Source organism: Mesoplodon densirostris, chromosome 10 (genome assembly GCF_025265405.1).
Source record: "Mesoplodon densirostris isolate mMesDen1 chromosome 10, mMesDen1 primary haplotype, whole genome shotgun sequence".
NCBI lineage: Eukaryota > Metazoa > Chordata > Mammalia > Artiodactyla > Ziphiidae > Mesoplodon > Mesoplodon densirostris.
Window position 1 is genome coordinate 105,138,281 of NC_082670.1, and position 11,524 is coordinate 105,149,804.

Sequence of the window (11,524 nt, forward strand, 5' to 3'; positions counted from 1 at the left end):
AGGCTTGTTCACCAACCAGAAGAACTGTACTTTTCAATTCAGGACTCTTGGCTAGAACAGCCTTCTCACTCATAAACTCAGCCAGCTGAGTGCTTCCTGTGTTTCCACTGGAGCCTCAGAGATGATCAAGACATAGTCTCTGCCCTCTGATCTCTCGTGGCCAAGTAGGGGAGATAAACAAGAAAATCAGTACCTATAATACCAGGAAATAAGAGTTAAGAGTATAGCATTCGGAATCAGATTCAACTTTCAGCAGTGCTGTTTACTAGCAAGTGGCAGATCTTGGGCAGGATCTAACTCCTTTCTCTAAATCTTCATTTTCCCCTCCTTAAAGCACTGACCTCATGGAGTTATTGTGGAGCTTAAATGATATATTGTATATAAAGCCCTCAGTACGAGTTTTGGGAAATGATAACCACTCAATAAATGTAATCTACTAGGATAGTAGCAATTGAGGTGTTTGTAGAATGCTATGAGGACCAGAGAAAGGGGATTGGAAGAACAGGGGCAAGGAAGGGATGATCTCCAGGAAGGCTCCAGGACATAAGGACACGGGCTAGATTTTGAAGAGTAGTAGGCTGAAATCAGTAGGATGGTTGGAGGGAAGGTGAGACTGCTCCCAGCAGGAGGAACAGAACGTGCCTAAGCACAGTTATGACAGAATGTAGGATGTTTGAAGGACTTGGTGTGGAAAGGGCTTAAGCAAAGGCACAATGATAAACGGAGGCAAGACAATGAGGAACATTAAAAAGGGAAGTAAAAACTTTTATACAGTGCTTTAGTTTACAGTGAAGGGGAGAAGAGTTAAAATGAGAAAAAGAGGGTGATTGGCCTTCAAGAGCTAAAATTTGGAATCAGTACAAGGTATCAAGTGAGTGACCTGAATGTCATACATAATCTCTGTGCCCCTCTGCTGAGCCTTAATGAGAAAACCGTATATTCTAACCAAACTTAGAAATTAGAAAAAACAAAAACAAACACTCAGACTTTCCACTTGGAAATCTAAAAACATGTCTCTATATAACTCTTAGATTAAAAGTGAAATCAAAATAGTAAAACAGACTATTTAGAAAAGAACTGTGAGAGTATGATTTACCAAAGCTATGGGGTGAAACAGAAGTGACACTCAGAGGAAATTTTAGAGCCTTAAACTCATCTATCAGAAAATAAGAAATACTGAAACTAAATGAATTAAGCATTCAACCCAAGAAATGAGAAAAAGAGGGAAAAAAAAACCTAAAGAAAGTTAAAAGAATGAATTAGCTAAATTGAAAACAAAAGGCAATTTTCAAAAACAGAGTTGATCAGTAAAACCAGGAGTTGTGCTTTTTTAAAAAGCAAAAAATACATAAACCTTTGGCAAGTCAAATTTTTAAGTGAGACAATACACAAATAAAAAGCATTCAGTTAAAGGAGGTATATATAAAAATAAAAGAGATTCAGATTCTAAGAGAATATTATGTGCAACTTTATTCCAATATAAATTACTAAAATTTTCCTTTATAAGTAGTAGAAAACCTGAATAAATTAAAAACTATAGGAGGAAAATTAAAGATAGTCAAAGATTTACCACCAGGCTCAGATGGTTCTGCAAATAAATTCCAAGAAACCATCAAGGAATAGATCATGACTACATAGAAACAGAAGGAAAACTTCTCAACTCAGTCTATAAGACTAGTTAACATTTATTACCAAAAGAGGCAAAAGATAGCACACACACACAAAAAGACTCTGGACCAATCTCACAGATTTAAAATTCCTAAATAAAATATTAGCAAACAAATGCAAGAGTATAAGAAAATCTATTAAAGTAATTCACTACACTAGATTAAGATAAAACCATATGGTCATCACTCTAGGTAGAAAAACTTTAAAACATTTGATGAAATGCAACAACATTCCTGACTAAAACAAATTAAACACTTTAAAACTATTGGAGAGGGCTTCCCTGGTGGCGCAGTGGTTGAGAGTCCGCCTGCCGATGCAGGGGACGTGGGTTCGTGCCCCGGTCTGGGAGGATCCCACATGCCGCGGAGCGGCTGGGCCCGTGAGCCATGGCCGCTGAGCCTGCGCATCCGGAGCCTGTGCTCCGCAGCGGGAGAGGCCACAGCAGTGAGAGGCCCACGTACTGCAAAAAAAAAAAACAAACAAACAAACAAAAAAAACTATTGGAGAGCCAGGAGAAAAACCTATCCACCATAATCCAGTAAACATCATATTTGTGGTAAACCATTAGAAGCATTTCCTTCAAGGTTAGGAATAAAACAAGAATGCCTCCCAACACTACAATTATTTAATACCATACTAGAGACATTAGCCAATGCAGTATGGCAAGAAAAAGAAATGAGAACTATAAACACTGGAAAAGAAGAAATAAATAAAACTATGATTATTTGCAGATGAAATTGTCTGTCCAAAAATTTTTTTTAATCCATGATAAAAACTATTTGAATTGACAAGAGTGAAATTGGAATAGATTCAATATAACAAAGCCAATCATTTTTTTCTAAACATCAGCAGGGATACATTAGAAAATGTAATGAAAAAGAAGTATAGAATACAAGAAAGTAAAGAAGTAAAAGTAAAGAAGAATACTAGAAAGTATTTAAGGTTGAATCTAAAAAGATCTACATGAAGCAAAAACATTAAAAACTTAAAAGTAATTTAAGCTTGCCATTTAAAAGTTCAAATAAGGAAAAGTATAAAGAAGAAAGTGAAAATTACCTGCAACCTCACTAATCAGAAGAAGCCTATGTTAAAATCTGGTCTATCCTTCCCAAGTGTAACAGTATTTGAAAACTATGTCTTGCCTCTTCGAAAATGCATGAGCTATATTAAGCAAAAAGACGACAAAGTCTGTGTTAAAAGTGTGTTTAAAGTAGTGGTAAGAAAGTAAGTAGAGGTTATAAAACATAGACTCATCAGGAAGGAACAGAAGTTGAAAATGAGATTTCTGAGTGAGTAGAAACATGCCAGCAGAAGAGTCCCCCGTCTGGTGAGACGATTGCCTTGCCACCCTCTTCTGTCAACTGGTCACACAGATTTCGTCTTGGCCAGGAAGAGAACGGCCCTGGAAAGAGCTTTGATAGTCTTGGTTTTCATTCCATTCTCCTTGTATGCAGTTCTTGCCCACTATCTGCTTTCCCTTCCTCCATACCCTATTTTTAGAACCAAAGCAAAACCAACAAAAAGTGAGTTGTTTGGCTGAATATGCCTCAGATGTGGAGCCAGAGAATTTTGTAACTGAACCTGCTGTTCTGTCTTCCATTTCTGCTCCCCCAGACCGCCCCGGTTTGCTGAATGTGAAGCCCATTGAGGACATACAAGACAACTTGCTGCAAGCCTTGGAGCTGCAGCTCAAGCTGAACCACCCCGAGTCCTCTCAGCTCTTTGCCAAGTTGCTCCAGAAAATGACAGACCTCAGACAGATTGTGACAGAACATGTGCAGCTGTTGCAAGTAATAAAGAAAACAGAGACGGACATGAGTCTTCACCCGCTCCTACAGGAAATATACAAGGACTTGTATTAGCAGAGAAGTCCGAGTTCACTGACAACATTTTCCTTCTTCCAATTGCACTATTATTTTGAGGGAAAAATCTGACACCTAAAAAATTACTGTGAAAAAGCATTTGAAAAAGAAAAGGTTTTAGAATAATAGATCTATTTTATGCATATTGTTTATAAAGATACATTTACAATTTACTTTTAATATTAAAAATTATTACATCGTGAAATTGCTGTTGTATTTGAAGACTGAGTCTGCTGTGTCCCCCACTCCACCCTCCAGGCTTTTTTTCCTTTTATCTCCTCCCTCTTCCTTTTCTTTTTCCTTCCTTTCTTACACATGTGAAACACTATGAATGGAATTGCTGATCAGTTTTCATTCTCAGTCGAATAATTTTTTATACTCAATTTACAACTTTTCTGAACCTTCTATCTGCTTTAAAAATCACAACTAAGGGGGCTTCCCTGGTGGCACAGTGGTTGAGAGTCCGCCTGCCGATGCAGGGGACACGGGTTCGTGCCTCGGTCCGGGAAGATCCCACATGCTGCGGAGCGGCTGGGCCTGTGAGCCGTGGCCGCTGAGCCTGTGCGTCTGGAGCCTGTGCTCTGCAACGGGAGAGGCCACAACAGTGAGAGGCCCGCATACCGCAAAAAACAAAACAAAAAAAATCACAACTAAGAATGGAACTTCAGGACCAAAAACTGCTCAGAGCATGTGTTTCTTAACCCAGAAGTACTCATTTGGGGCATATCCCTAGGCCTACCAAGAATTCAATCTTCTTCCCCAATGCCAACCAAGATTTTCACTCGCCAACAGCAGCCTCTAACAGGATACCAAGGCATGTGCAAATACCCAGTGGCGGGTATTAACGGCTAGATGCTGTGGGTAACACAGAAGTGTTATAAGATGTGGCACCTGCCAAAAAGAACTTACCATTGAATTGAGGAGAAAATATGAATCCTTCTTAAAAACAGATTAAAATACACAGTACAACCATGTGCCAAATGAATGGTTCAGACTCCAAGTACTCTAAGAGTTCAAAGTAATGAAGATTGGAAAAGTCATGAGTGACTGTAAATTCATTCAAGTGGGCTTCAAAGGATGTGTTGGACTTGGGATAGGTAGACAGTGGAAGAGAAGACATTCTAGGGAAGCAAAATCACAGGAATAACAACAACAAAAGGAAACAAAACCAAAATAAAACATGAATGAGGGAGAAGGGCCGCATTCTGGTCCCGACGTACATAGAGCAGTGTTGCTACAGGTATTCTGCTGGCCTCCTTGGGACCACCTTGCCCAGGGAGCTCTGAATTTTGTAACCTCAAAGGCTAATTATCTGTTTAGGTAATGCATGCCTCCCCAGCAAAATAGACGATATGTTCCCTAAAAGCAGGGACCTTCTTGGCATAATGCACAGATTTGTTGATTGAGGCCACCAAGTTCATTAGCATTGCTTAGCCATGAACACATATGATGACTTTGAAGAACGCCTCTCAGCAAACTATGCTGAGGTCTCTCTTCTCTAGAATGATTGTTTCCACTGACCTAAATTATCCCCCTGCCGCTTCTCCCTTAGTTTATCTTTCCTCGTGGTGTTGATACTGAGGAGGACATAACTTTCGAGGCTTTCAAGCCAAAATATCAGGAAAGACCTTTTCATCCTTTACCCCAAAATAAACAGATCTCCAAAGAGTCAGGTTAGAGCAGTGAGTCCTGACCCCAGCCCTAAAAATGCAAGATCCCTAACCCTTTAGGAGAGACAGCTCCTGAGCTCAGACCTTTAGAACCAAAGGACTGAGGTCGTTGTATAAGTGACCTCGGAACGTTGGAAAGGAAAGTGACAAATTCAGTCCATCGTGGGGCTGTTTTTTCTTTCCTTGATGCCAAGCAGCTAGCAGCTTCCCTGCTGTGCCTCCTGGAGAGTTATCATTGGGGGATCCTGAGAAAGAGAGAGGGTGCGGGCAGTAGACAAGGTGAGGATTCCACCTCAGAGGAGATCCCTTGTTTACAGGAGGGCTCGAACAAAGAGCCTTTCAGTGCAGCCACGGCCAGTCCAAAGCCTCTCCACGTTCTCGGGGCTGTCGTTGCCAACGCAGGGAAGAAGGGAGCCGCTCTCAGCTCTTTGGCACTGATGGTTAGCATTAAATAGCTTTTAAATCCTGGCAGCTATCAAATTCCCATCTCTCTGACTTTTTCCCTGTGGTTTGGACGGTCATTTGCTAAATATTTTACGACACGTCCTATGCAGCCTCCAGAGCTCCCGCTCCACTCTCTGGACTCCCTCTCCCCCAGGATGATTCACAAGTTCATCAACAAATGTATCATCAGTTACTCACAGCACTTTCTCCGGACACAAACACACTTAGGGATTTGTGTTGACAAAAATAGGAAGAAAAGTAACCGTGGTCAAGAGCCAAAAAAAAAAAGGAAGAAAGAAAAACGGTTTCGAGGCTCCCACAAGGGCCCTTCCCCAGCACCCGCCTTGGATACGGCCTGGCTCCTCCCCCACCTCCCCGCTGCCCATGGAACACTGGAGCGGCGGGGCACCCAGGGCAGAAAGCGTATCCGCACACCCTGCTTCTCTAGACACGATCAGAAATGGGGGTGTCCCAGGGGCTTCTTTTGTAAACTGTAGGTGAGGAGCAAGAGGACTGGGGCTCTTCAGTAAGAACTTGGGCTGGGAAGCCAGGCTGGTGCCACCCTGCAAATGCTCCATCGTCAGCTCGGGGGCAGAAACCGGAGGGTCGGCTACATCAACTCCGCTGAGGGCAGCAGGGCTGAGGGACCAGACTGCTGTGTAGGTTTACTTAGTTGCTCCTGGATTCCAGTGGCTTTTTCTTGGCCCCTCGAGGCTACCAGGCGAATCTTTTTTGTGGGCAGGTCCTAACTTGCTTTGTGTCTCCTGCCGTGTGGTGCTGGTAAAGCAGGACAGGGCTGACAAGGTTGGAAATTGGCCCCTGGATACCTATTCCCTTGGAAAGAGTCAGGGTACAGAAGTGAGTCCCTAAAAATGTAGAATCTCTGAGCCTTTAGGAGAGACATCTTCTGAGCTCAGACCTCTAGAACCACAGACACGATCACATCAACCGACCTGGGCCCTGGGGTGGGGATGAGCCCTCCTCAAGAAAGCTAATTTCCATTCTGAATCCTGAGAGAAGAAACCAGAGCTCATCTCCAGGTGGACCACGCTGTTGCGTTCTCTTTCCTCCTCTCCTCCTACATACTTGCTGGAACGGTTTGGGGTTACGAAACAAAGGGACCAAGACGCCTGTCTTCACTAAGTGTCCACCCCCCTATTTTCCTCTTCCCTCACCCCAGCCCGGTCCTTGGCCCCTGGCCCCTGGTTGCCTCCATTTACGTAATTATCACTCTTACTCTCTGTATATCCCCAGCCTTCGCTCTGTGCCTGTGCATGGTGGGCCCTCCATTTAAATGCTTATTGGAATGAAGGAAAATAGTGGCATCTTAGGAGTTTAGAAGATGGTCGGATGCCATCTAATCCCACCTCATTCATTAAATGTATGCGCCGTTCGGTCGCCGGTGGGGTCTGCCACCATGTGAAGGGGGCTGTGTCGAGGCCCTGCCCTCGAGGGGGCCACATAATGCTGATGAGATCAGATGTGCTGGTGATGAACTGTCTAGAGATGGGAAAAAGGGTTCACGGGGGGTGTGGGGAGGCACAGAAGTGTCACAGTATGGAACAAGCTCAGAAAACAGCAAGAAGTCAGGGACGGCTACCCTAACGGAGGGGGTGAGACGTGCGTGTGGCCAAGCCAGCGTTGGGTTGGGACAGCCTTGCGCTCCGTGCTGAGGAACCTCCCTTGACTGTATTTGTAGGCTGTAGGGATCCAGTGGATGTTGTCAGGCAGAAGAGGGATGTGACCAAATTTGCATTTTGGAAAATCTCTCTAAAAGTCAAATCCCCTCTACACTGCTTCCAATGGCCATCCGACTGCTGAACAGCTGCCTGAAGGCACGGGAAGCTCTCTCCATTCCAGACCCGTTGGTGATTTCCATCTCACAATCTTGTAGGCCCAGCTCTGCCCCTGGGGTCATGCATACCACATGCTTCTTCCTGCGCCCTAGAGGTTCTGACTCACCACATTACCTGGGGTCAGGTTACAGCCTTTGGCTGAAGGACCCTGCCACCCTCCCTGTCACTGGTCCCAGGAGCCAGGGCCTCTCATTCCCCTCACCACAAAGCTCCCGCACCTTGATGGCAAGGTCATTTCTACCCCATGTGCACATCCTACACCCATTTCCAGACAGGCTCTGTATTTGTCCTGGAATTCCAGAAAATTAGAGCTAAAGGAAACAACCAACTCAAAGGACAGAGGAAACCCTGAGGGTCAAAGAAGTTAAGCAATATGCCCAAGGTCCTAGGAGTCTAGGATTAATTTGCTCAAAGGTGTTGAATTACACAGTTTAACAAGAGAAGCTCAAAGGGACAAACATGAAGCTAGTATGAGTATCTGCACTGGAGAGCAAAGGAAAAGGATGGAATCAAGTCCTGAGAGGGATTATTGTGACAATCAAGAGATTATTGTATAAACTATTGTATAAGTCACTTAGGACTGTGGCATCTGGAAAACACAGCTCTTGGGGGGACAGTATCCTCGTGTGACTTATTTTTTTTAAATTTTTTGGTATTTTGGCCATGCCACGCAGCATGCAGGATGGTTCCCCGACCAGGGATCGAACCCAGGCCTCTGTAGTGAAAGCGCCGAATCCTAACCACTAGGCCACCAGGGAACTCCCCCTCATGTGGACTTTACTGTTAGGCTGATTTGGGTTAAAACTCTTAACTCCACTGCTTACTGGCTCTATAACCACATGGCTTTTGGCCAATCTCTTAACCTCTCTTTAGGTCTTAATTACCCGCATATGTAAAATGGGATAGTAATCCCCATCTTATAGGGTTATCATGATGATTAAATGTAATAGTGGTTGTAAAACACTTCACATAGTTTCTTGGCACATCTTAACCAGTGAATCTGTGTTGGCTACAGACAACATTATTGCCCTTGTTATTAAAGTGCCCTTCATTTAAGAAGGCTTCCTGAGCCCACGTGACAGTCTCTTCCTGTTCAAGTATCTGGGCCTTACCTGAATATCCTATAGATTCAAAGCCAGGTAAAGAGATTGGATTTCTACGTTTGGCAGTACACTAAAAATACGTTCTCTCAAAAGCATTCTGCCCTCAATCCATAAGTACTAGGAGAAAATAATTATTTGAAACACAGCTGCTGTGTTCTGATTTAGAACAAATGCCGGGATGAGGCTAGGGAAACATTTTCTCCAAAAGTAGTGGGACTTTTCTCTTGTGACTTATGCTCCTAATTTTAGACTAATATTACATAGTTTGCATTTCCAGAGGGGTTATAAAGAATAAGAAAATTGCTAATTTGGGTCTGTAGGGAGTGGGCTGGGATATTTCCATCCCCTCTGGAGTTTTGTAAATATGTTCCAGGCCAAAAGTTCCCAGGAAAGGGTCATTCCTGGGATCTATTTTGTGCCACGGGCTGGGCTTAAGGGGGATCCAAGTGGCTTTTTGCTAGAGTCAGAAAACTGTGATCCTCTGGCTACTTGTCCACAATCCTGGAGGCCAGGAAGTGTGTCTAGAGTATCCACTGTCAGTTTGAGGCTCAGCTCTGCCAGGTTCTAGGTGTGTAACCTTGGGCAAGTCACTTTCCTCTCTGGGGACATAGTACCTGGCCTATAGAAGCCCCGCAGCAAATTACATCTAATTCATTCATCATGAATAAAGGAACAGGTCTCAGTTGTCCCATCTGTAAAATGGGAATGATAGTACCTAGGCTGCCTGTCTTACAGAATATCACAGGAAGGAAGCAGGGCAGGCCTGATCACCATTATTCACAGATAAGAAAGTGAGACCCAGTGAGGTGAAGAAACTAGCCCAAGGTTACAGAAAAGAAAGGGAGGGTCAGAGCTAGGCTAGCCCTCCAGCTTCCTGAGGCCCACCCCGTCTAGGCTTCTTTTATAGCACAGCCCGGTGTCTCTGCGAGAACCAAAGGCAGTGCTGCCTGGTTGTTGGAGCATAAGCCTAAAGCATCAAAGACTTAAAGACTGAGTGTTGGCTCTGCCACTTACTAGGTGTGCAGTCTCAGGCAGGTTGCTTCCTGCCTCTGGACCTCAGCTTCAACATCTAACTTGTGAAGATCTCCGTTCCTATAGGTTTTTGTAAGGAATAGAGATCATGTATGGGGGACACACCTAGAATTCCTAAGCAATTAGAATCTTCTAAATACAAGCACCTCCAACCTCACACAAGCTTGCTGGGTGCTGGTTCCCACCGGGGCACACTGGTGACCAGATGGTTTCTTCTCAGCCAGAGGAGAAATCCTGATTCCAGCCTGTGAGGCATGTGCAGCGTTGGCCCGGGTTCTGACAGCAATTTACCCAGGCCCTCGGGAAGGCACTTTCCCTGAGCCTCAGTTTCCTCATCTACACAATCAGAGGCTCCATTCTGTCCACTTTGGGGCTCTGCTGCCCCAGGACCTTGGGGTGAAGGGAGGGGAAGCTGGAGGGGAGGGGGCTTGGCTGACCCTCGGAGCCTGTCTGTGTTCCCTGAAGCCCGGGCGCGCCCTCCCTTCCACGGCCCCCTGGACCGGTCGGCAGCCAGTGCTCCTCGGGGGCTGGGCTGCTCCAGCGGAGGGGGCGCCGGCAAGGGGCGAGGGCCGGGGGGCCGCGGAGGCGCCGGTTCCCACCCAGGGCTGAGGGGAGGGGGGGCGTCGTGCTGAGTCAGCAGCTGGCCGCCCTGCGCTGGGGCTCCCTGGCCTCGGGGCCTGCCAGCTGAGCCCCGGCCAGGAGCCCCCGGGAGCCCCGCCGCGATCGATGACGCTGCCGCTGCTGCCATGGCAGCGGCAGCAGGAACCGGGCCCCGAAAAAGCATCTTCCCAGCCAGGCCTCCCAGGGCTCCGGGGGGACCAGCTGTCGGTGCAGGAGCGGCCTCCTTCAGGCAGGATCCTGGCCAGCGCCACCCCTGCCCTCCCCGCCTCCCCACTAGATCCCCTAATGATGGTCATTATTCCTCTCACCCATGCAAGCTTTACTTATAAACTGCTTTGCAGCCATTTAATCCTTCCAGGAACCCAGTGAGGTAGTTTATGAGTCAGGGCCGCACAGCAAATAAACAGCTCACTCAGAAGGGACCATTGGGGAGAGTTTAGTGCAGGACTATTTGCAAAGTTGAGGGGGGTGGGCGGTGTTATGGGAAACCAGTAAAGCTGGTGAGATACCCCAAGGCTAGCCAGGGCCCAGGGGAAGGGGAAAGGTTACTAGAACCCGAGAAATGCAGCTGTAAGAGAGGGCTCCCTGCAGGAGCCTGTGCCCAGGGAACTGAGGGGCCCCATCACTGAGTCCCCCAGAGGGCAGAGAGCAGCTGGGGGATAAGGACCCCGTCCCCTCTCTCCTCCTATCCTCCTATCTCAGTCTCCCATAGGCCACATCCTACCGGAAGCCAGAGAACAAAAGAGCCCGCAGATAGGACCCAGGATCCCTACGACTCAGCCCCTGGGGCACAGGCAGGGTAGAGAAGGGGGTGGGTCGGGGGTGAACCTGCAGGGCAGATAGAATCCAGCCCAGGTGGGAGGTTTCATTAAGCCCACGATGCTTGAAAAGGAAGCAGAGACTCTTAAATCTGAGGTCACAGAACAGTAACTGCGCATCCTGGGATTCAAACTTGGTGTGTCCAGCTCCAAAGCCCCAGTTCTTTCCACTGCATTAGACCAGCTGTGGGAGCAGACCGAGGGGACCAGGGCAAGAAGACGGGAGGGTTGATTCATTCAGCATCTCCTAGCCAGGGTGTCCTGGTATCTGGGAACCCAGCCCATCTCACTGAATGCTTCCTAACCCATTTCCATGATATTCCCTCAGCTACCCTGAGGAGTGTAGCTGAAAGCAGCCCATGCATGTTTTATCTCTAAAGTTAACGTAAACTTTATACTTTACTCCAACAAATATATATATTTATTTTATTTTAAATTGTTTAAAATAAA

The 11,524-nt window shown here is 46.1% G+C and overlaps 1 protein-coding gene across 3 annotated transcripts in view; it reads left to right on the forward strand.

Annotated features, from left to right (window-relative positions):
* Nucleotides 1-3,530, forward strand: part of PPARG (peroxisome proliferator activated receptor gamma) — a 70,431-nt gene extending 66,901 nt beyond the window's left edge. For all 3 annotated transcript variants that reach the window (XM_060111616.1, XM_060111617.1, XM_060111618.1), the window contains one exon: nucleotides 3,283-3,530. In XM_060111616.1, coding sequence (XP_059967599.1) covers nucleotides 3,283-3,530 — 248 coding nt within the window. The remainder of the gene's footprint in view (nucleotides 1-3,282) is intronic.
* Nucleotides 3,531-11,524: the final 7,994 nt, after the last annotated feature.